This window comes from Macaca nemestrina, chromosome 12 (genome assembly GCF_043159975.1).
Source record: "Macaca nemestrina isolate mMacNem1 chromosome 12, mMacNem.hap1, whole genome shotgun sequence".
NCBI classification, from domain to species: domain Eukaryota; kingdom Metazoa; phylum Chordata; class Mammalia; order Primates; family Cercopithecidae; genus Macaca; species Macaca nemestrina.
In genome coordinates, this window is record NC_092136.1 from 440,045 (window position 1) to 461,266 (window position 21,222).

The following is a 21,222-nucleotide window of genomic DNA, read 5'->3' on the forward strand; positions in this document are numbered from 1 at the left end:
GCCGGGCGAGGTGGCGGGCGCCTGTAGTCCCAGCTACTCGGGAGGCTGAGGCAGGAGAATGGCGTGAACCCGGGAGGCGGAGCTTGCAGTGAGCTGAGATCCGGCCACTGCACTCCAGCCTGGGTGGCAGAGCGAGACTCCGTCTAAAAAAAAAAAAAAAAAAAAAAAAAGCAAAAGGGGCCGGCCGCGGTGGCTCACGCCTATAATCCCAGCACTTTGGGAGGCCTAGGCGGGTGGATTACTTGAGGTCAGGAGTTCAAGACCGGCCTGGCCAACATGATGAAATCTCGTCTCTACTAAAAAATGCAAAAAACTAGTCGGCTGCAGTGGCGCGAGCCTGTAGGCCCAACTACTCAGGAGGCTGAGGCAGGAGAATCGCTGGAACCCGGGTGGCGAATGTTGCGGTGAGCCGAGATCGCGCCACTGCACTCCGGCCTGGGTGACAGAGCGCAACTTCGTCTCAAAAAAAAGGCGTTTAAAAGAAAAAAAGGCGTTTTACGGTCAGGCAAACCCTGCCTCTGCCCAACCCAGTGCCCGCCCCGCAGCCACGCCCTCCTGCGCCGGTCGCCGCTGACCCGGGGCTCCACCCACGTGCGGTCCCGGGGGTCCCGCCTGCCGTCCATCCACCGCGCGGTCGCAGTCAGAGCCCGGCTCGGGGCGGACGCGCATGAACGCAGGTGAGAGGCGGCGACTGAACGGCGGGCGGCGGCGTGTCCCACGGGCCGGGCACTCGGGCGCGCTTCGGCATCCGGTCTGTGTTTCCTGGTCCTCCGGGGCGCTTGCCCCGGTGCTTCCTTTTGCTGTCGGCCTCACTTCCAATCGAAGGTCTGGGCGTCAGGCCTCGACCCCAGGGGCAACCCTTCCACGTGGGAAAGGTGGGCGGGAGCCTCCAGCAGAGACCGCCCTTGCCGGCCCCGCGTGGGAAGCGCCGGGATCGCGAGGAAACGCGACACGTGCACCGCGACGGCCCGGGCACGGAGCCGCAGGGAGCTGGCACCTGACGCGCCTGCGCCCACCCGACTTGGTGGCGCGTCACCTCCCCCGGGATCGCCCACCCAAGTGCCAACTCACGTGGCCCCGCCCTAGCGACCGTTGCTAAGGGGCGTGGCTCAGCCCCTCAGAACCCGAGCCTCCTGCGGCTTATAAATATTTGCGTATTCAAATGAGGACCCGCCCACGTTGCCATGGGACCCAGGCCGCAACCCCGCAGCCGGAAGAACAGCCTGGAGTAGGAGACAGCGCCTGGCGGCGGAGGGCGCCCAGGGCCGAGCTGCCAGGGCCGGACACCTGGGCTGAGCCCTCAGGTGAGAGCCGAGCACACCCTTGGGGTGGGAGCCACAGGCCTCGCCGTATGCCTGGTGGCAGGAGGGAGCCTGCGCCGAGGCGAGGGCGCGGGGACTAAGCAGCACAGCCAACGGGGACCCAGTGAAGGCCCCGCACGTCAGATCTGGTCCCCTGGGGACCCTTGCCTCCACCACCCCCTGGCCCTGCACTGAAGGGGCTCCCTGTCAGGAGGCAGGAGGGGCCCCAAGCCTTGCCCCTGAGGGAGATGCAGAGGCAAGGACCCAGGGTGCTTGGAGTTCCAGGGTGGGGCTCAGCAGGGGAGCGGGCTCTGCCCTCCCAGCGTCCATGGTGAAGGGGCAAGGGCTGCAGGGGACCAGAGGTGATGAGCTACCCACCAGGGAATGGCACTAGCTGGGGTGTGGAGACAGAATTCCTCCAGTTTCCAATTTGGGGAGCATGGGGACTCGCAGAGGGGACACAGGGTAGGAGCAGGACTGCGAAGTGTGCGGATGGGTTCAGGCCTGGGCGAGAACACCAGGAGCAGTGTCTGAGGTGGGAGTCCAGTGGGGGCTTGGGACTCCACAGCCTCCAACCCCTGGTCCTTGCACCCCTAGGCCTTGGGGCTCAGACCAGCCTGATACTCGGGCTCTTGGGCACAGAGGAGACAAGGGTGGCTGACTCAGCCCTTAGTGCCACCCATAGATGTCCTGGGGCTGCGCATGACCCGGCCAGCTCACGCACTCCATGAGGCTCAAGACTGGCAGGCCTGGGATGGAGGTGGCCAGAGTCTTTGGGGGAACGCAGTGGTGGGGTCCTGCTGTGAGGCCTGGGGCCTTCCACCATCTGGAGAAAGGCAGGCAGTGGGGGAGATTCTGGCTGGAAACTCCATGAGACTCTATTTTGAGCTTATCTTCTTTGATTCTTGGTGCATGGTCACCTTCCAGACCAGGCCACTGAGGCACCCGGAGCCTGAGCCGCGGCCCTGCTCCAACACTCCCGCCCACCACCTCTGTCAACGGCCCGGCCAACTCGCCTGGCGCAGGGGCAGCTGTAGACAGGATGGAGAGGATACATCTTCAGTGTCCATATGTGGTCAACAGATGAAAGCCACGGCCAGAAAGTTCTAAGTGGCTACATGTGCATCTGCCTGTTCACGGATTCCTTCCACAAATATTTGAGCGTCGTCTCCTGCGGCTGTGGATAGCAGAGGAGCACCCAGGCCACGTGCAGGCCACGTGCAGCCCACAGCGCTGGGGCGAGGCAGGCCCTCAACCGAACACATAGTAAGACACACAGGGCTCCAAAGAGAATTTGTCTCATCAGGAAGATAAATCTGGGAAGGCTGGGTGGGGAGAGGCTGGGTGAGGAGTGCTGTCAAGGAGTCAGTCCAGGTCCAGACGGAACAGAGGAAGGTGGTCAGGGAGGAGGATGCTGGATGCTCCAAGCACATTTCTCACTGCACCCCTGGAGCTCGTGATTCCAGGGTCTGCGGCCGAGGCAGATGTCTGCTTTTTTTTTTTTTTTTTTTTTGAGACAGAGTCTCGCTCTGTCGCCCAGGCTGGAGTGCAGTGGCCGGATCTCGGCTCACGGCAAGCTCTGCCTCCCGGGTTCCCGCCATTCTCCTGCCTCAGTCTCCCAAGTAGCTGGGACTACAGGCACCTGCCACCACGCCCCGCTAATTTTTTGTATTTTTAGTACAGTCGGGGTTTCACCGTGTTAGCCAGGATGGTCTCCATCTCCTGACCTCGTGATCTGCCCGCCTCAGCTTCCCAGAGTGCTGGGATTACAGGCGTGAACCACTGCGCCCTGCCAGACGTCTGCATCTTTAAGGGGCAACACTAGGTAAGCCTGGTGCAGGTGGTCGATGGATACAGTGGGCTTAGAAAGAACGGGGTACAGGAGAGGGACACACTGGGCCAGCAGCCTCAGAGGCCTGGAGAGGGGCTCAGGAAGAACGGGGTGCAAGAGAGGACCCCTGTGGAGAAGGAGGGAAGTGGGATTTGGAATAGCAGCAGGCATCGTGTTGGGGAACCCAGAGATACCCTAGCATCGGTCACACACCTGACTCTGTCTTCCTCCTCGCCAGCTGGCCCCGTGGATGGTCAGGTCCTGGGCTGACCTGCTCACCTCTGGGTGCTGTGACCTCAGCCCGGCCCATTCCAGGTTCCCCTGGGCACAGTAACCTGGCCAGGAAGCCACCCTGCCTCTTGCAGGTACTGCCTGAGGGCACATGCCACCTCCTTGCCTGGATGTTTGACCCACAGCAGAAGAAAGCAGCTGCCTGCAGGAGAAGGGGTTTGGCTGGCACAGGGGTGGGGTAGGGGAAGGCCTGGGACCTGATCCTGGACCCCAGGCTCAGAGACCATCAGGTGGAGAAGGACCCATAGCCCACAGATTGAGGCAGCCCCGGGAGCCCCATAGCCACAGGCAGCTGGCCTGGCACCATCAGGCTCACAGCCCTCATGGTCCTCAGGTGGGGAGGCCTGGAGCCAGCACTCCCTGCATGGACCCTGAGGATGGGCAGAAACATAGGGAGGGCGTCCTACGGAGCAGAGGGGGTCGAGCCAAGGCTGGGGGAGGGGAACGTGAGGCCCTCCAGGCTGAAACTAAGCAGACTAGGGCTCCATGAGGCCCAGCCAAGCTAGGAGCCTTCTCTAGGCTCAGGGTGGGGGTGGGTGCCAAGGGCTTGCTGTGTGTGTTGGCGGGGGCAGGGGGTTGAGGGCTGTGTCAGGGTCTCAGCCAGGCTACAGAGGAGGAGGAGCAACAGCTTGGAGCTTTGCGCTCTGCCTCTGTCAGCAGGTTACATGTGAATGGACCCAGGCTGGGACAGATCCCGTGGGCCTCGGCCGAGCACCTCCAGCTTCCGGGTGCGGGAGCTGAGCTGGCAAGGCCTGCACAACCCCTGCCCACAGAGCAAGGGCCCTGGCAGCCAGAGGGACAGCCTTGGAGAGCAGCTGGTGGAAGAGTACCTGTCCCCTGCCCGACTGGTGAGTGTGGGTGCTGGGGGCTGTGGCCACAGAGGCCTGCGTGGGGTGACATCCCAGGGCTCCTTTCTGCTGATGATCCAGCCTGCCCTCTGTCCCCCTCTTGCTGGTCTTGCCTGCTGATGGTTGGCCTCAGCCTGGCCCCTGCAGCTGGGTCCACTCCGCCCACTCTGCCTTTGGGACCCCTACCAGACCCCAAAACACCAGCAACACCAGGTGCTCGGTGACACAGATGTCCCCAGGCATTTGGGCCAGAACCCACAAGTAGGGGCTGAGCGTCCATTATTCTCCAACCAAAGAGGGGGTTGGTCCTTCACTCAAGCAGGAGACCAGACGGCTCAAAGCTCAGGGCAGGGCCAGGCGCGGTCCGGGCTCTGGGTGCCGGATGTGGTGTGTCTGCCCTGGGAGTCTCTTTGGAGATGGGCAGCCCCCAAGGCAGGTCCTTCTCTGGCAGTGGCCCTCCAGCCAAGTGCAGCCCAAGCTCTGCTCATGTCACGTCCATTTCCATCCCACCACCCAGACCAGGGCCAACATGGCCAAGGCAGGGAAAGGTCGGTGCCCACTCCAGCGGGAACCCCAGAGTCCTGCAGCCAGAAGCAAGGATGGAACTAGTGGGGAGAGCCAGGATCAGCACTGAGTCCCGGTTGGTTTCTACAGCAGGCCCTGGCCCGGGTGGATGACCTTCGGCTGGTGAGGGCGCTGGAGATGTGTGTGGACACCCGTGAGGGCAGCCTGGGGAACTTTGGTGAGCCTCATCCCACCCCACAGCCATGGCCAGGCCTCTCCGTAAACAACGCACATTTCCTGGTTATGACAAAGCTGTCCTCACCTCTCGGGCCGCCTATCGACTTCCTTAGGGTTGATCTCTGACCTGAGGTCTGTGTCAGGTACAGGCAGAGGGCAATGCACTTAGGACCCCGCACACCACGCCAGTACCCCCAGCACGCTCAGTACCCCACACACCCATGCCAGTACCCTAGCACGCTCAGTACCCCACACACCCATGCCAGTACCCCAGCACGCTCAGTACCCCACACACCCATGCCAGTACCCCAGCATGCTCAGTACTCCGCACACCCATGCAGTACCCCTAGCATGCTCAGTACCCCACACACCCATGCCAGTACCCCAGCATGCTCAGTACTCCACACACCCACGCAGTACCCCCAGCATGTTCAGTACCCCACACACCCATGCCAGTACCCCCAGCATGCTCAGTACCCCACACACCCATGCCAGTACCCCAGCATGCTCAGTACTCCAGACACCCACACCAGTACCCCCAGCACGCTCAGTACTCCACACACCCACACCAGTACCCCCAGCATGCTCAGTACTCCACATACCCATGCCGGTACCCCCAGCATGCTCAGTACTGCACACACCCATGCCAGTACCCCCAGCACGCTCAGTACTCCACATACCCACACCAGTACCCCCAGCATACACTCCACACACCCACGCCAGCATCACAGAGGAGCAGAGGACAAAATGGTGCCGAGTGCCACATGGCGTCTCCTGAAACTCATCTTGAAATAATCTCAGCCAGGCACAGGGGCCACGCCTGTGATCCCAGCACCGTGGGAGGCCAAGGCAGACGGATCACTTGAGCCCAGGAGTTTGAGATCAGCCTGGGCAACATAGCAAGACCCCTGTCTCTAAAAATAAAAAATTAGACAGGCATGGTGGCACCTGTAGTCACAGCTACTCAGAAGGCGGGGAGGTCAAGCTACAGCGAGCTGAGATTGCACCGCTGCACTCCAGACTGGGCGACAGAGCAAGACCCTGTCGCAAAAAAAAAAAGAAAAAGAAAACCACTCCCTCCCCACCCCCGCCAGGTTCCTTCTCCTTCGCCGTGTTCACGGTGCTGCTCGCCCCTGCTCGCTCCCGTGTGTGCACAGCACATCAGGCCGCTGTTCTTTTTCCTGAACTAGTTGAGAGTTGCACATGCAGCGCCCCTTTATCTACTGACACTCCAGTGTGTGTTTCCTGAGAGGAAGGACGTTCTCTCAAATGCAGTACAATGGCCAAAGTCAGGAATTACACCTGTATGTGAATCTCAGCCGTGCTGACGACCGCGTCCAAACGTCACCAGCTGTCCCAACAGGCTGGAGGGCAGCGGCGCGATCTCAGTCCCAACAGGCTGGAGGGCAGCGGCGCGATCTCAGTCCCAACAGGCTGGAGTGCAGCGGCGCGATCTCAGCTCCCTGCAACCTCTGCCTCCCAGGTTCCGTTTTCCTACCTCAGCCTCCCGAGTAGCTGGAATTACAGGTGTGCACCACCACGCCCAGCTAATTTGTGTATTTTTAGTAGAGACGGGGTTTCACCACGTTGGCCAAGATGGTCTCAAACTCCTGACCTCAAGTGATCCACCCAACTCAGCCTCCCAAAGTGCTGGGATTATAGGGATGGGCCACCGCGCCTGGCCTGTTTTTCTGGGTTTTTTTTTTTGTTGTTTTTTTTTGAGACGGAGTCTCACTCTGTCGCCCAGGCTGGGGTGCAGTGGCTGGATCTCAGCTCACTGCAAGCTCCGCCTCCCGGGTTCACGCCATTCTCCTGCCTCAGCCTCCCGAGTAGCTGGGACTCCAGGCGCCCGCCAGCTCGCCCGGCTAGTTTTTTTGTATTTTTAGTAGAGACGGGGTTTCACCGTGTTAGCCAGGATGGTCTCGATCTCCTGACCTCGTGATCCGCCCGTCTCGGCCTCCCAAAGTGCTGGGATTACAGGCTTGAGCCACCGCGCCCGGCCATTTTTGTTTTTTTTTTAAGACAGAGTCTCTCTCTTGTTGCCCAGGCTGGAGTGCAATGGCACGATCTTGGCTCACTGCAACCTCCGCCTCTTGGATTCAAGCAATTCTCTTGCCTCAGCCTCTTGAGTAGCTGGGATTACAGGCATGAGCCACCACGCCTGGGTAATTTTTGTATTTTTAGTAGAGACGAGGTTTCACCATGTTGGCCAGGCTGGTTTTGAACTCCTGACCTCGTGATCCACCCACCTCGGCCTCCCAAAGTGCTGGGATTCCAGGCATGAGCCACCGCGCCCGGCCCCACGGTGACCTTTAGAGCAGGGAAGGGTCTTCCCACCCAGGATCACTGGTTGTCTGCATTTCTCCAACCGACTGAGGTGAAACAGGCCCATCTCCGTTGGTCTTGTTTTCTGTTTTGCAATGGCCGGTGAGGTCCCTGGCCACTGTGTGTGGCCGCCCCGCGGCCGTCTGCACTCACTCGAGCCCTGCCCACGGGCACAGTCTTAAAGCGCCTGTGCCCACACACTCTGCACCCCTTCTTTTATTTTATTTTATTTTTTTTGAGATGGAGTCTCACTCTGTCACCCAGGCTGGAGTGCAGTGGTGCAATCTCAGCTCACTGCAAGCTCCGCCTCCTGGGTTCACGCCATTCTCCTGCCTCAGCCTCCCGAGTACCTGGGACTACAGGCGCCCGCCACCACGCCTGGCTGATTTTTTTTTTTTTTTTGAGACGGAGTCTCGCTCTGTTGCCCAGACTGGAGTGCAGTGGCCGGATCTCAGCTCACTGCAAGCTCCGCCTCCCGGGTTCACGCCATTCTCCTGCCTCAGCCTCCCGAGTAGCTGGGACTACAGGCGCCCGCCACCTCGCCCGGCTAGTTTTTTGTATTTTTTAGTAGAGACGGGGTTTCACCGTGTTAGCCAGGATAGTCTCGATCTCCTGACCTCGTGATCCACCCGTCTCGGCCTCCCAAAGTGCTGGGATTACAGGCTTGAGCCACCGCGCCCGGCCTTGGCTGATTTTTTGTATTTTTAGTAGAAACGGGGTTTCACCGTGTTAGCCAGGATAGTCTCAATCTCCTGACCTCGTGATCCGCCTGCCTTGGCCTCCCAAAGTGCTGGGATTACAGGCGTGAGCCACCGTGCCTGGCCACTCTGCACCCCTTCTCACGATGCAGGGATTCTGTCTGCCTCACAGGGGCATGCCCCATCCTACAAAAGACTCCGAACGCAGAGCCTTTTCCTGGGGTGGGGACGTGTCATGGTCTGGTCCTGTGCTGTGTGTGCGGCTGTGCATGATGGTCCGAGATGCCAGGGGAGGGGTGTGGAGGCAGCTCGGGGGTGGGGCCCAGACATTGAGTCAAGGGAGCACCACCCAGCCACGCCAGCCTGGCCCCAGTTTTCTGAGCCAACTCTTGGAGCTCAGTGGCCTCGTGCAGTCCAGGGACAATGGTCTGAGCTTCCCTGCTGTGTGGACACCCCTCCATGCTGTGCTGCGTTCAGGCTGTCTACAGATGGGGGCCACAGAGCTATGAAGCTTTGGGGGCTCAGGGCCGCTGGGCCAGACCCTCTACCAGGCCCCATAGAATCAGCAGAGCCCTTTGGTGGCCAGAGGAGCCCACAGCCCTGGAGAAGCTCCTGGGTGCCACACAACCCCTCCTGTGGTGTGGGGAGCGGCTTGTGAGGCTGGCCCACTAGCAATGAGGGGCCAGGGGGGCTGATGCCTCGGGGTGAAGGAGGGTGCAGACGTGGGCAGGGGTGAGGGGCCCAGCCAACCTCCTCCTCCTGCGGCCCTACAGGAGTGCACCTGCCCATCCTGGACCAGTTGAAGCTGAACGGCAGCCACCTGGGCTCCCTCAGGTGAGCGCCTGGGTGGGGTGGGCTGGGGCCGTGCCATGAGGGGTGTCCCATGGGGCAGGCCCTGCAGGGATGGCGGGAGAACTTGGTGGGAGTAGACGGACTTGGGCTGGGACAAGGGACCCAGGGGTCTAGAGAACTCCATCCTGCTGGCTGCCTGACTGTGAGTGACCCTGTGGAGGGGTGGATGGGCAGTTGGGGGGAGCCTGGGACATTCAGGCAGGTGTGAGGGGGTCTCTGAGACGGTCTTTGTTGAAAGGATGAGGTCCTGGGCCAGCCTGACTTCCAGGGGTCCTGCCTATGCCCTGCAGCCTCTGGCTCAGCCCAGATGCACCCCCCCTTGCCACGTGACCCCTGCACATGGATCTCTTGTGTCTACAATGGGTGGGAGCCCCCTGCGGCAGGTATCACCTCACTCAGAGCTGGGGCCAGGGTCAGGGCAGTCATGCCAGGTCGTGTGGCAAACTCCCCGAAGGTGCCCCTGAGCTGGGCCCAGAGCCCCCACTGTGAGGTGTCCCTGGTGAACACCCAAAGCCAACCAAGGACTGGGGGCCAGGCCCCCGCACCGCTCATGGCAGCCCAGGACTTTGGCTGCACCATGCGGCCACCAGCTTGGGGTCTGGGCAAGAACAGCAACCACCAGCCAGAACCTGCGCATAGAACCCAGACCAGATGGCAGCCGCCAGGAGAAGCTCCAGCCAGAACCTGTGCACAGAACCCGGATCGGCCCCCCAAGAGAAGTACCGGAAGCTCCGTGCCCCGCAGCAACTCACAGCATTCGGAGCTGAAGACCTCGGCAGCTCTCATGTCATTGGAAGGGAAAGAACGAGGCTGAAGGAACATCCAACTTTATTCTGGGGGTTTGGGCAAAGTGGGTTTTGTGAAAATGCTGCTGGTTTTATGTAGCCTGTTCCCAGCAGCATAAGGCAGGGGAATTCCAGGGAGAATTCTAGAACATTCTCCAGCTGTGTGAACTGGGCTCCAAGGGCCACATCTCGTTATTTCCAGATGAGAAACAAATATCAAAATGGGCTGGGCGCGGTGTCTCACGCCTGTAATCCAGAACTTTGGGAGGCTGAGGTGGGCAGATCACCTGAGGTCAGTAGTTCGAGACCAGCCTGGCCAACATGGAGAAATCCCATCTCTACTAAAATACAAAATTAGCTGTGCATGGTGGCGCATGCCTGTAATCCCAGCTACTCGGGAGGCTGAGGCAGGAGAATCGCTTGAACCCGGGAGGCAGATGCTGCAGTGAGCCAAGATCGCGCCACTGCACTCCAGCCTGGGCGACAGAGTGAGACTCTATCTAAAAAAAAAAAAAAAAAAAAATTTGGCCGGGCGCGGTGGCTCAAGCCTGTAATCCCAGCACTTTGGAGGCCGAGACGGGCGGATCACGAGGTCAGGAGATCGAGACCATCCTGGCTAACACAATGAAACCCCGTCTCCACTAAAAATACAAAAACTTAGCCGGGCGTGGTGGTGGGCGCCTGTAGTCCCAGCTACTCGGGAGGCTGAGGCAGGAGAACGGCGGGAACCCAGGAGGCGGAGCTTGCAGTGAGCCGAGATCGCGCCACTGCACTCCAGCCTGGGCGACAGAGCGAGACTCCGCCTCAAAAAAAAAAAAAAAATTCAAAGGAACTTGTCAGAAATAAAACACTGAAAGGAAAAACAAACAATCGTTGCACTGAAACACATCCTAATAAAGTTACCGGCTTGAAGACAAAGGTAAAAATTTCGAGCAGCCAGGAAAAGAGATCAAGCTGTCTTTTTTCTTTGAGACAGGGTCTCTCTCTGTCGCCCAGGCTGGAGTGCAGTGGTGTGACCATGGCTTACGACAGCCTCGACCTCCTGGGCTCAAGTGCTCCTCCCACCTCAGCCTCCTGAAGTGCCGGAATTACAGGCATGAACCACTGTGCCCAGCCTCAAGTTTTTTGTTTTTTTCCCAGACGGAGTCTCGCTCTGTCGCCCAGGCTGGAGTGCAGTGGCATGATCTCGGCTCACTGCAAGCTCCACCTCCCGGGTTCAAGCGATTCTCCTGCCTCAGCCTCCCGAGTGGCTGCGACTACGGGCACCTGCCACCAGACCTGGCTAATGTTTTTGTATTTTAGTAGAGACGGGTTTCACTGTGTTAACCAGGCTGGTCTCGATCTCCTGACCTCGTGATCCACCCGCCTCAGCCTCCGAAGTGCTGGACTACAGGCGTGAGCCACCGCACCCAGCCTCAAGTGGTTTTTTTAAGGTCAGAAAAAGCAAAGTGCTCCTCAGCTGTCACCACAGTGGACACTGGAACAAAAGCTTTCGCAGTCTCCTGGGAAGCGGCGTGAACTGAGAATCCGACACCCAGCCTAATGGCTGCATAAGCGCACAGCCAGCAGACGTCTGTGAGTGAGTCAGAGATCAAGGGGTTTCCATTAGCCGCCCCTTGAAGAATCGCTAGACACAAATCCCAGCCAATTAAGAGCTGAGTGGAAAAGCCGTTGAAGGCAGTAGGCTGAGGACAGACACTGACTCCGCAGCGCCGAAGGACGGACCACTGGAATGCACCTGGGGGGGCCACAGAAGGAAGCTGAAAACGCAATGGGCGGAATGAAGCCCAGGTGAGACGCAGCCTACGGGTGCTGTGAGCTGGAGAGAAAGATTTCCGAAGAAGTCACCCAACCCTGGAGGAATCTGTGACTGCTCGGGGAAAGCCTGAGAGCTCAGGTGGCCCTTTCCTAAGGAGAGGTGTGGAGACGGCATGGCGGCGTTGAAGGGACGGCCTCCTAGCCGAGAGGGGCAGGTGCAGGGTCCCTGGGGACAGTGCATGGTGTAGTCAGTGTGGCTACAGTGGGGACAGGGCGGGCCTGGCAGGAAGCAACGTGTCCCTGCACACGTCAAGCCGCCCCTGACCCACCGCCACCTCCAGCAGCTGGTCCCCACCAAACCTGCCAGTTCAGCACGGGGTCAGCCATCAGTGTCCAGGGGCTCAGGCTCCCAGGCAGCATTCCAGACCCTTACTCCGAATTCGAGTGCCCCAAACGCTATTGAGGGAACAATTAGAGAAGTGTGATGCCTGCAGCCTGCCATAGAAGAAGCTGAGCCACCCGCCATGAGAGCAGCTTCCCAGGCCCCGGTTCCGGGGCTTGGAGAAAGTGGGGGACATTGTACCCACACCAGAGCCAGGAGGCCAAGGCAGAGAGCCCCTTCCTCAGCCTAGAGGCCACCACAGGCGGTCACACCTGCGCCTACCCCTGGAGGCAGCCAAAGGCAGGTGGTGGCTGGGCAGAGGGCTAGGCACCGTGTCACCCACCAAACCCTGCCTTCCTCAGGGACCTGGGCACGTCTCTGGGCCACCTGCGGGTGCTGTGGCTGGCTCGCTGTGGCCTCACTGACCTGGATGGCATTGCCTCTTTGCCAGCACTTAAGGTGAGTCTGGGCACCCTGGGCTGGGGAGGGCTGGGCTGGGCCCTGGCTCAGAGCCCCGCGCTGTCCAGGAACTCTACGCCTCCTACAACAACATCTCGGACCTGAGCCCACTGTGCCTGCTGGAGCAATTAGAGGTGCTGGACCTGGAGGGGCAACAGCGTGGAGGACCTGGGGCAGGTACGCTACTTGCAGCTGTGCCCACGCCTGACCACGCTTACCCTGGAGGGCAACCTGGTGTGCCTACAGCCGGCCCCCGGCCCCCACCAACAAGGTGCGTGTCCCGGGCACCCGACCGGCATGTGCATGGCCAGGGGAGGCTCCCTGTGGCTCCAGCCCCGGGGCCTCCGCTCTGGCCAGGGACTTCTGTGCCCACCCACACTCTGTGGCCTGCTCACCCTGAGTTCATCTCCTCTGTCACCGGAAGTCTGACGGCTTCCAGGACATCCTCCTGGGCCAGCTCTGCCAGATCCCATAGGGTCACCTGCCCACACGCGATGTTCCTTAACCCACGCATGCACTGTGAGGTCCACACATAAGCCACGTGGAAACACAAAGAATCACGTGTACACGGCTGTGCACACACACCTGTGTACGCCCTGTCCAGAGCCACCTCCAGCCCCACAGGCCTCACAGACCACCCTGTGCAGTATCTCGGAGCTGTGTATGCCCTGCTCAGAGCTGGCACACCTGTGCGTGCAGGCCCCGGGGTAGCCTAACCCAGCACAGGCCACGTTTGCCCTGAGCTCACAGTGCTAGCCTCATTAGCTGCTGCTTGGTGCTGCCACATGCTGGGGTCAATATCTACCAGTGCCCAGTGGCTGCTGCTCCGTGGGCCAGAGCCCTGAGCTGAGGGCAGCTCCATGGGCCAGAGGGCATCCCTGGACGCGGCCTTGGGTCTGGAGAGTGGGGTCCTGTATCCTGAGCGGGTGAGAGCCCAGTCCCTGAAGTCCCTGGGGTCTGACAGTGACCCAAGCCCACCTCAGCAGGGTAGGGCAGCATCACCACCTCGGGGCCCCTGCCCTGCCCCATGGTGGGTCTGGGAAAGGGAGCCAGGGAAAGAGCCGGCCTGAGGAACCACTGGACCCAGACCTGTGCTCCCTCGCCCTCCCCCCTGCAGGTGCCCAGGGGCTACAACTACAGGGCAGAGGTGAGGAAGCTCATCCCCCAGCTGCAGGTCCTGGACGAAGTGCCAGCTGCACACACAGGCCCACCGGCCCCCCCCGAGGCTGAGCCAAGACTGGCTTTCGGTGAAGGAGGCCATCAAGAAGGGCAATGGCCTCCCCTGGCTGGGTACGACAGCTGCGCCCGGAGGACCCGCTGCTGAGCCCCAGCTCCCCCCAGGAAGAGGCCCCCACCCCAGGCCTCTCAGAGACGGACAGCCACATCTCATGTCCTTCCCCAGCCTTGACCCCTGGTCCCCAGAGCTAGGCACACCCCGGCCCAGGCCAGGACACTGTCTCTGAGCAGCCCGCAGAGGGAGAGAAGGGTCTGAAGATGAGGGCCTCTCTAGAAGGCTGCGGCGTCAGAGACCAGCCTCAGGCCATGCAGCGTGGGAATCGGGCCCCCTGGTCTGTGGACAGAGTCTGGGGGGCGCTCCCGGGCTGACCAGCTGGCCTGAGCCTTGGTGACCTCTGCTTCTGAACCTCGGGCAGACTGTCCCCATGGAGCCCCCATCCGGAGACTCGACCCCGAGCTGTACCTGCCTGAGACACAGCCCCGGGCCTCCAGGCCCTGGCCCTTCTCCCTGCTGGTCCATGGGGGCCCCCTGCCTGAAGGCCTGCTTTCTGAGGACCTGGCCCCAGAAGATAACACCAGCAGCCTCACCCATGGTAACTACTTGCCCCACAGCTGACCTTGCAGCCCCTTGGCCCCGAACCAGGCCCAGCCGTGCTGTCTCTTGCAGGTGCTGGCCAAGTCCTGTGTGGGAACCCCACCAAGGGCCTGCGGGAGCGTAGGTACCAGTGCCAGGTATACCCCACAGGAACCAGCCCCCCAGGGGAACCAGTGTCCAGGGTTCTGGCCCTGACAGTGCCCTGCCCTGCTGCCATTCCAGGGCCAGAATCCCCAGACCAGTCCCTTTTCCTCCCCAGGCCAGGGAGCCCGCGGAGCAGCTGCCCCAGCACAGGCCAGGAGATCTGGCCGCCAGCACTTCCTCCCCAGAGCCTGACCCTGCAGACAGCTCTGACTTCCTGGCCTTGGCTGGGCTTAGGGCCTGGAGGGAACTTGGCGTGCGGTGGGTGTCCCCCCAGCTCTACCACTGTGTGTGTCCTGTCCCATGGGGGGATCAGGGCTGGGGTGATCTACCTTGGCTGAGTCATCACTGGTCCCAAGGCTCATGGATCATCCCTGAGCCTCACATGTACTTGGGATCAACTCCAAGAAGGGACAAAGCTGGAGCTCCTCCTCCTCTCCCCACCCTAGCCCCCTCCCCTATAGGCACCAGGAGTCCCAACAGGAAGGGGCTGTAGCCCCCTGGGGCCCACGGAGGGTCCCTGAAGAGCAAGTGCACCAGGCAGAACCCAAGACTCCCCCCAGCCCCCCGAGCCTGGCCTCAGGTACTGAGCCTGCCCGCCTGCTCCCCAGTGCCTGGGAGTGACCCAATACCCCACCTCTGCAGGGGGCCCTTACCCCAGATTGGACATGTCAGCCTGGCCCTACTTCCTCAGCCGGGCTCTGATAGGGACTGTGACAGGGGGGCCCCCTTCTGGGGTTGGGGGGCTCATGACTGAGGGAGTCCCAACCCAAGTTCTCCCTCTCCCAAGCCATGGTCCAAGCCCTGTGACCTTGTGGGACACCCGGGCTGGACGAAAGAGGGGTTCCACAAAAGGGGATATGAACAGAGTCCAGTGGGGACTGGACAGAAAGAAGGAGCCACCCCAGGGTACCATGGCCAGGGGCAGTTTTCCGGGGCACAGGCATGTGCCCACCAGAAGACCAAGGCAGGGAGGGTGCTGCTGCTTCACCCCAAAGATGGCACGTGTACTCGGGGACACAGAATTAAGCCATGCAGTGCCCTTTCCGAAGGACACCAGCTTCAGTGTGACCACAGCTGCAAGGCAGAGAGGACCCTCCCTCAGCGGGCAGGCAGGCTGGGCGGGCAGCACTGTGAGCAGGGGCGACCCCACAGTGGGCAGCTGACCCTCCTCTGTGCAGGAACCTGGTCAAGGGGGCTGGGATGGGCAGGGAACAGAGCAGGCCAAGCCTCTGCCCTTCCATATGGTGGTGGGTGTCTGTGGAGGGGCAGAGGGGTCAATAGCTGGTTACTTAGTGGCCAGGAGCTGCAGGGGTGGAGGGAGGGCAGGCAGGGCAGTCAGGAGGAAGGGGAGCTGCAGTGGCCTCGAGGAAGGGTCAGGACAAAGGCATGCTAGGGCTCCAGTGGAGGCGGGTGCTGGGGGACCAGAGGCCTGGGAACTGGTCCGAGGCAGTCAGCCAGTGAGCAGACTCTCAGGGTCAGGACACAGATGACCCAGGGTCAGAGCCAGGCCTTGTGGTCTCCTTGTCAGGGACAGGACACAGATGACCCAGGGTCAGAGCCAGGCCTTGCAGCCTCCTTGTCTGTCCCAGAGGTGGGCCCGCCCAAGCGAGTCAGGGGTCACAGGGCTGGGAACACAGAAAGTGGGGTGCAGGGGTGCTGCCGCCTGTGGACCCCCAGCCTGGACCACTGCCTTGGGGCTGCAGGGCCATGGGTGGGCTGTGGCCTCCCCACCGGGTGACTCCCTTCCCTGACAGCCTTTCTGATGTGCTGTCACTCTGCTTGCTTTCTAGAGCCCTCCAGGACCTCCAGCCAGCACCTGGTGCCTTCCCCTCCCAAGCACCCAAGGCCACGAGATTCTGGCAGCAGCTCCCCACGGTGGTCGACAGACCTGCAGTCCAGGGGGCGTCGGCTCCGAGCCCTGGGCAGCTGGGGGCCTGGCCTGGATGATGGGGTAGCTGCGGTGCCTGTCCTGAGAGCCCTGGAGGTGGCCTCGGGCCTGAGCCCTCGAGCCCAGGGACATCCTGGCCCAAAGCCAGCACCAGATGCAGCAGCCAGACCTCCCAGGGCAGCTGAACTCTCTCACCCCAGCCCCGTCCCCACTTAGTGTAGCCCCCACTGCCAAGCTCGCCTGTGCTGGGGCCACGACCTGCCCACATATGTGGTCACGGAGCACAGACCATCTGGGCGGGCGTGTTGGGGGGTGGAAGGAGTGCCTGGCCCTGGGGAGGACCCTCTTGGTGGAGGGGAGTGGGGGACTGGAACCCGCCAGGAAGGCAGCAGAGGCTGGAACCGTTTAGGCCCACAACTGGGTTTGGCCTGGGGAGGGAGGGTCCCGTTCCCCAGCCCTTCCTTAGGGCCAGGCTTTCCCTCGGGCACGGAGGTGGGGGGACTGGTCACCGGCAGGCCTGTCAGAGGCCTCTCCTGCTACAGTTGGGCGTGGCCGAGGGGCAGGGGCTGGAGCTGCGAGTCCAGTCCGCCACCCCCTTGCTGGCCCCAGGGTAAGAGCCACCTCCTAGGCCGCTGTGGCCCAGGGTTCCAGCTGCTCGCCCCGAGGCCGCCGGGGGTGCGGCCCAGGCCTCCCGTCTCCTGGGATCTATAGGACTCCCGCGCCGCGATAGGGCGGCCCGTTCCCTCCTCTTGGCGCAGGACGCCCCGAACCCAAGCGCAACATTTTCAACTCTCAGGTGTACAGAAATGCGGTTTACTTTGTAGGCCACGTTGGTTCAATAAATGATGCTGCGGACACAGCCCGCCCAGCCCCCGAGCCCGCCCGCGCCCTCCCTCGCGGTCCCGGCCCGCTCCTCCGCTCCTAGGCGCCGCGGCAGGTGTCCGCGGTGACCGGCAGGCAGCTGAGGAAGCGGAAGCCGAATCTGCTCTCCGCCGTGCTCTGCACCGACAGGGCCACCAGGGGGCAGCTCCGGTCCACGCTCTTCCGGCACACCTGCGGGGCGCGGGGGCTGAGGGGCGCGCGGGGCGGGGCGGGGACGGGAGGGGAGGGGAGGGGAGGGGAGGGGAGGGAGGGGAGGGGAGGGACGGGAGGGGAGGGGAGGGACGGGAGGGGAGGGGAGGGACGGGAGGGGAGGGGAGGACGGGAGGGGGAAGGGCAGGGAGGGAGAAAAGGAGAGGGGAGGAGAGCGGAGGGGAGGGGACGAGGGGAGGGACAGGGGAGGGGACGAGGGGAGGGACAGGGGAGGGGACGAGGGGGAGGGACGGGGGGGAGCGCACCCGCACCGCGCGCTCTCACCCGAACTTGGTGCTCCTTCCGGAGCCGACAGTTCTCCAGCCCCAGCCCGGCCTCTGCGGGAGGCGACGGCAGGGTGGGGTCACCCGGGATGGTGGGCAGGTGCTGCGGCACGGGGATCTCGGGGTTCTCGGGCCGCGCGGGCCCCTCCCGCGCGTGGAAGAGTTTCCCCGAGCTCATTGGGGGCAGCAGGCCCCGCGTCCTGGTGGGGGGAGGGTCGTGAGGGTGGCGGCCGGCCCGGGAGAGGCGGCCCTAGAGGGCTCCGTGCCTGGGGCTGAGCAGGGGCCGCGGGGCGTCCTGGAGGACTAGGGGGTGGCCGGGGCGAGGCCTGGGGAAGTTGGGGGCCGTCCTAGCGCGGGGATTCGAGGCACCGTTTCTCTGGGGCGGGGCCTGGGGAGGGAGGCCAGATCCCGGGGACCCGCGGTCCCCACCTTGGTCTCCGGCGACTGACCCGGGGCTCCCGCACCCGGCCTTTGCGCAGGGGTCGAGGTGGGCGCTGCGGCTTGCAGGTGTCAGCGCCGGGCCCGACTTCAGGGAGCGGGAAGCGGTCGATGGACAAGTCGGTGCCGTCGTCGAAGACCCTCGGGGCCGGAGTCTCGCGGCGTGGGATCTGGTGCTCACTGAGGACCTGCGGGGCGCGTCGGTCACCCCCACACCCCAGCCCCGGCCGCCCCCCCGGGGGCCCGCACAGACCTCGCCCTTGGGGCTCAGGAGCAGCGTCGCGCAGCCGCGGCTGGAGAGGAGGGGGACGGGCTCCCGGCCCGAGGACGCGCGCGGCGGCTTCTTGGCGCTGCGGGTCCCCTCGCCCCAGACCTGGAAGGGCGCGGAGCGGCGGGTGAGGGGCGGCCGGGCTGGGCCGTCGGGGCCGGGCTCCCGGGCCGGGGCGCACCGTGATGTGGTGCCGCGGGGCCAGCAGCGTGCCCGGCGGGAAGCGGTACAGGCGCTCCGGCAAGCCGCGCACCAGCTGCTTCAGCACCATGCCGCTCAGGTCGGCCGTGCTCTCCTGCGACGGGTTGAAGATGCGGACGAACTTCTCCCGGCAGCTCACGGCCACGATCTTCAGGCCTGTCGGGCTGGGACGAGAGGGCGCTCTGAGGAGATGCGGCCGGTCCACCCGCACAGCTGCGCGCCCCGCCGGGAAACCAGCTTCAGCCCGGCGCGGGAGGCCTGGGTCACTCGCCCCTTACCTCTGCAGGTGTTCCGGGCTCCAATGGTCAGGGTCTCTGCAGGGTTGGGGCGCCAGGAGTGGCTCGCCGTGCCTGGGTGAGTGGATTTTCTGCAGATCTAGAGAGAGCAGCGCTTTTGGGGAGGGGACCCTGGAATGGAGTGCCTCACAGGGACGTTCCCTGTGAGGCCAGAACAGGCCTGCAGCACCTGGGGGCGCGGGGAGCAGGGCCAGGGTCAGATGGGGCAGGAAAGGTGGTTGGACCTTGGGGGCTGGAGGACCTCCTTTAGGGCTCTGGGTGATATCACAGCTCTGAGGGGGCAAAGGATGGCTGAAGGGTACCGGGGGAGACCTGCCCCACTGCACCTTCCAGGTCCCTGCTGGAGCTCCTGGCCTGCACCAGCGCCTGCTTGGAGGAAGCGCGGTGGTCCCGGGGTGGGTGCCCTACCACCTGCACGAGGGAAGGCAGGCCCGGCCGGCAGCTGCTGGAGTCGGAGTCAGCGCCCCCTGAGCTGCTGGTGTTCAGACAGGGCAGGCAGCCCCACTCCACGGTCTTGTGATGCCGCTCAGAGTGCTTTCCAGAGGACTCCGAGCTCCCTGTGTCCAGCTGTGGCCAGGGCCGGGGCTGCCTGTGGACCACACTCTGCTTGATGGCCACTCCAGCTCCAGACCCCAGCCCTGCCCCCATCCAGCCCCACAAGACAGTGCAGCAGGGAGCCCCTCTTGCCTCCCAGGACCCAGGCCCAGATCATGGCAGGACAGTGACGGTCCCTCAACCCTAACGCATCCTACAGGTCAGAGAACTGAGCACTGGAAGGTTGAAGGGACTTATCCAGGGACACTAAGGGGTCCTTTAGTGTTCTGGGTCTTCACTTGCCAAGGTGAGCCCTCCCTTCTGGCCCCTGGGGAGTCCCTGCTCTGTGCAGTTACTTTTGCTTTGAGTTGGGCTCCAGGCTGATGAAGAGGTTGGGGTACCGGTGGGCAATGCTGTTCCAGTCCACGTCCTCCAGCCGAAAGCCCTGGCCAGGAAGCAACAGGCACGTGGTCCTCCCCTCCCGCAGGGCTCCAGGTCCCAGACCACACACGTGGGAGGCCCAGCTCACCTCCCCAGTGGGGGCCTGAATGTTTTCAGAGAGGTCACTTGGGTCCATCAGAGTCTCTGCCGTCACCACCTGCAAGAGGGGACCAGAGGCCAGTGGGCAGGGGCTGGGGTGAAGGGTACCCCTCCCCTACAGCACCTCTTCTCTTTGACCTCACCTGTGCTTTGAGGCCTCCTGATTCCTCCCTGCTGGAGCCCAGAGTTCCAGAGGCAGCCTGAGCAGGGCAGGCTTCCAGGCAGGCCAGGGCACCCCAGCAGAGGCACCCGATGAGAGGGGGAGGGCCGGGGAGGGCAGCCTGGGGCAGGAGGGCTTGGGGGGACGGGCTCACCTCCACACTGCCAGTCTGGGATCGTAGCATGCGGCCCACCCACGAGGAGTGGGCCAGCTGCAGGAGGCAGGACTTCTGTAAGTTCTGCAGCTCGGCCTCCACCTCCTGCAGCGTGCGGGTGGTCTGCAACAGCCGCTCCTCCAGGTGCTCCTTCTCCTGCTCCGGGAGGGCCCGTGGGTGGTGGGGGGGGGGTCTTCCGCAGAAGGCCCCCGGGCCAGCCGCAGCCTGGCTCCCCAACACCAGGACCCTGCCCACTCCCTGTGCCCCCGCCTCACCCACTGGGCTCGCTCTTTCTGTTCCTTCAACTCCAGGGTCAGCTTCTGGACCTGGTTCTGCAGGAACTTCTCCTGACTGTGGGAGCTCCTGGAGGAGGGGCGACCTCAGCAGCCCTCACCCCGCTCAGGCAGGGGGTTCCTAATGTCAGGTCAGGGGCTCCACTGCCACCTCGGCCCCAAGGGCACACAGTACAGCCCCACTGGGGCCGGCCAGCCTCTGGCTGGTCTGGGCAGGGGTCTAGCACCCATCCACATGCGCAGGGTTAGGGTTGAGGCTATAGCGTGTTAACTTAGGATCAGGGTGGAGGGTCAGCGTGGGTGAGGATGAGGGTAAGGATCTGACTCAGTGGTTGGGATTGGGGTCAGACAGAAACCAGGAGTCTGGGCGAGGACAGGGCAGGGTTGGGTTGGTTGGGGACTGTGCTGCAGACCTCTTGGGTGAAATCCCTGCCACTTCCTCCAGGATGTGGCAGAGCCGGGTGTCCTTGCCATTCTGGACGGCCCACCGCAAGGCCTGGATCTCCAGTTCTCGCTGCTTCCACAGCAGCCGCAGTGTGCGAGGGTCCAGGGACTCAAGAGCCAACCTGCAGCAGCAGCAACAGCAGCCCCTGCTGCTTACTCAGGCTGGGCCCCTGGCCACCTGGCCCAGGAGGCTCACCACTCCTCCCTCCCCTCCTTACTGCAGGTCAGCAGAGCAGGCCGCCGTGTGGGGTGGGGCGTGGTGTCTGGCAGGCATGTGGGGGTCTCGGGGGCTGCAGGTGCACCTGCTGGAGGTCCCAGGTGACCACTGACAGACTCTCGCTCTGTGGGGGACAGGAGAGCCTCTTCCTCGGCTTCTTCAACCCCCTGGCCAGACTTGGGGGCCAT

The 21,222-nt window shown here is 63.0% G+C and overlaps 2 protein-coding genes across 2 annotated transcripts; one reads left to right on the forward strand and one right to left on the reverse strand.

Annotated features, from left to right (window-relative positions):
- Window positions 1–282: 282 nt before the first annotated feature.
- Window positions 283–17,010, forward strand: LOC105494137 (leucine rich repeat containing 56). The gene is given in 18 exon segments (XM_071073996.1): window positions 283–1,304; window positions 2,229–2,567; window positions 2,980–3,126; window positions 3,371–3,497; window positions 4,081–4,271; window positions 4,926–5,013; window positions 8,809–8,869; window positions 12,175–12,271; window positions 12,340–12,420; window positions 12,422–12,529; window positions 12,531–12,542; window positions 13,389–13,487; window positions 13,489–13,561; window positions 13,924–14,100; window positions 14,175–14,239; window positions 14,362–14,504; window positions 14,693–14,826; window positions 16,037–17,010. Coding segments are annotated over 14 exon segments (1,629 nt in total). The 5' UTR covers window positions 283–1,304; window positions 2,229–2,567; window positions 2,980–3,126; window positions 3,371–3,497; window positions 4,081–4,094; the 3' UTR covers window positions 16,351–17,010.
- LOC105494136 (lamin tail domain containing 2) lies at window positions 16,934–21,222 on the reverse strand. The gene is given in 14 exon segments (XM_011762284.3): window positions 16,934–17,187; window positions 17,491–17,689; window positions 17,919–18,115; window positions 18,181–18,300; window positions 18,377–18,560; window positions 18,675–18,771; window positions 19,019–19,281; window positions 19,583–19,671; window positions 19,756–19,824; window positions 20,081–20,236; window positions 20,356–20,443; window positions 20,787–20,939; window positions 21,036–21,060; window positions 21,063–21,222. Coding segments are annotated over 14 exon segments (1,932 nt in total). The 3' UTR covers window positions 16,934–17,055.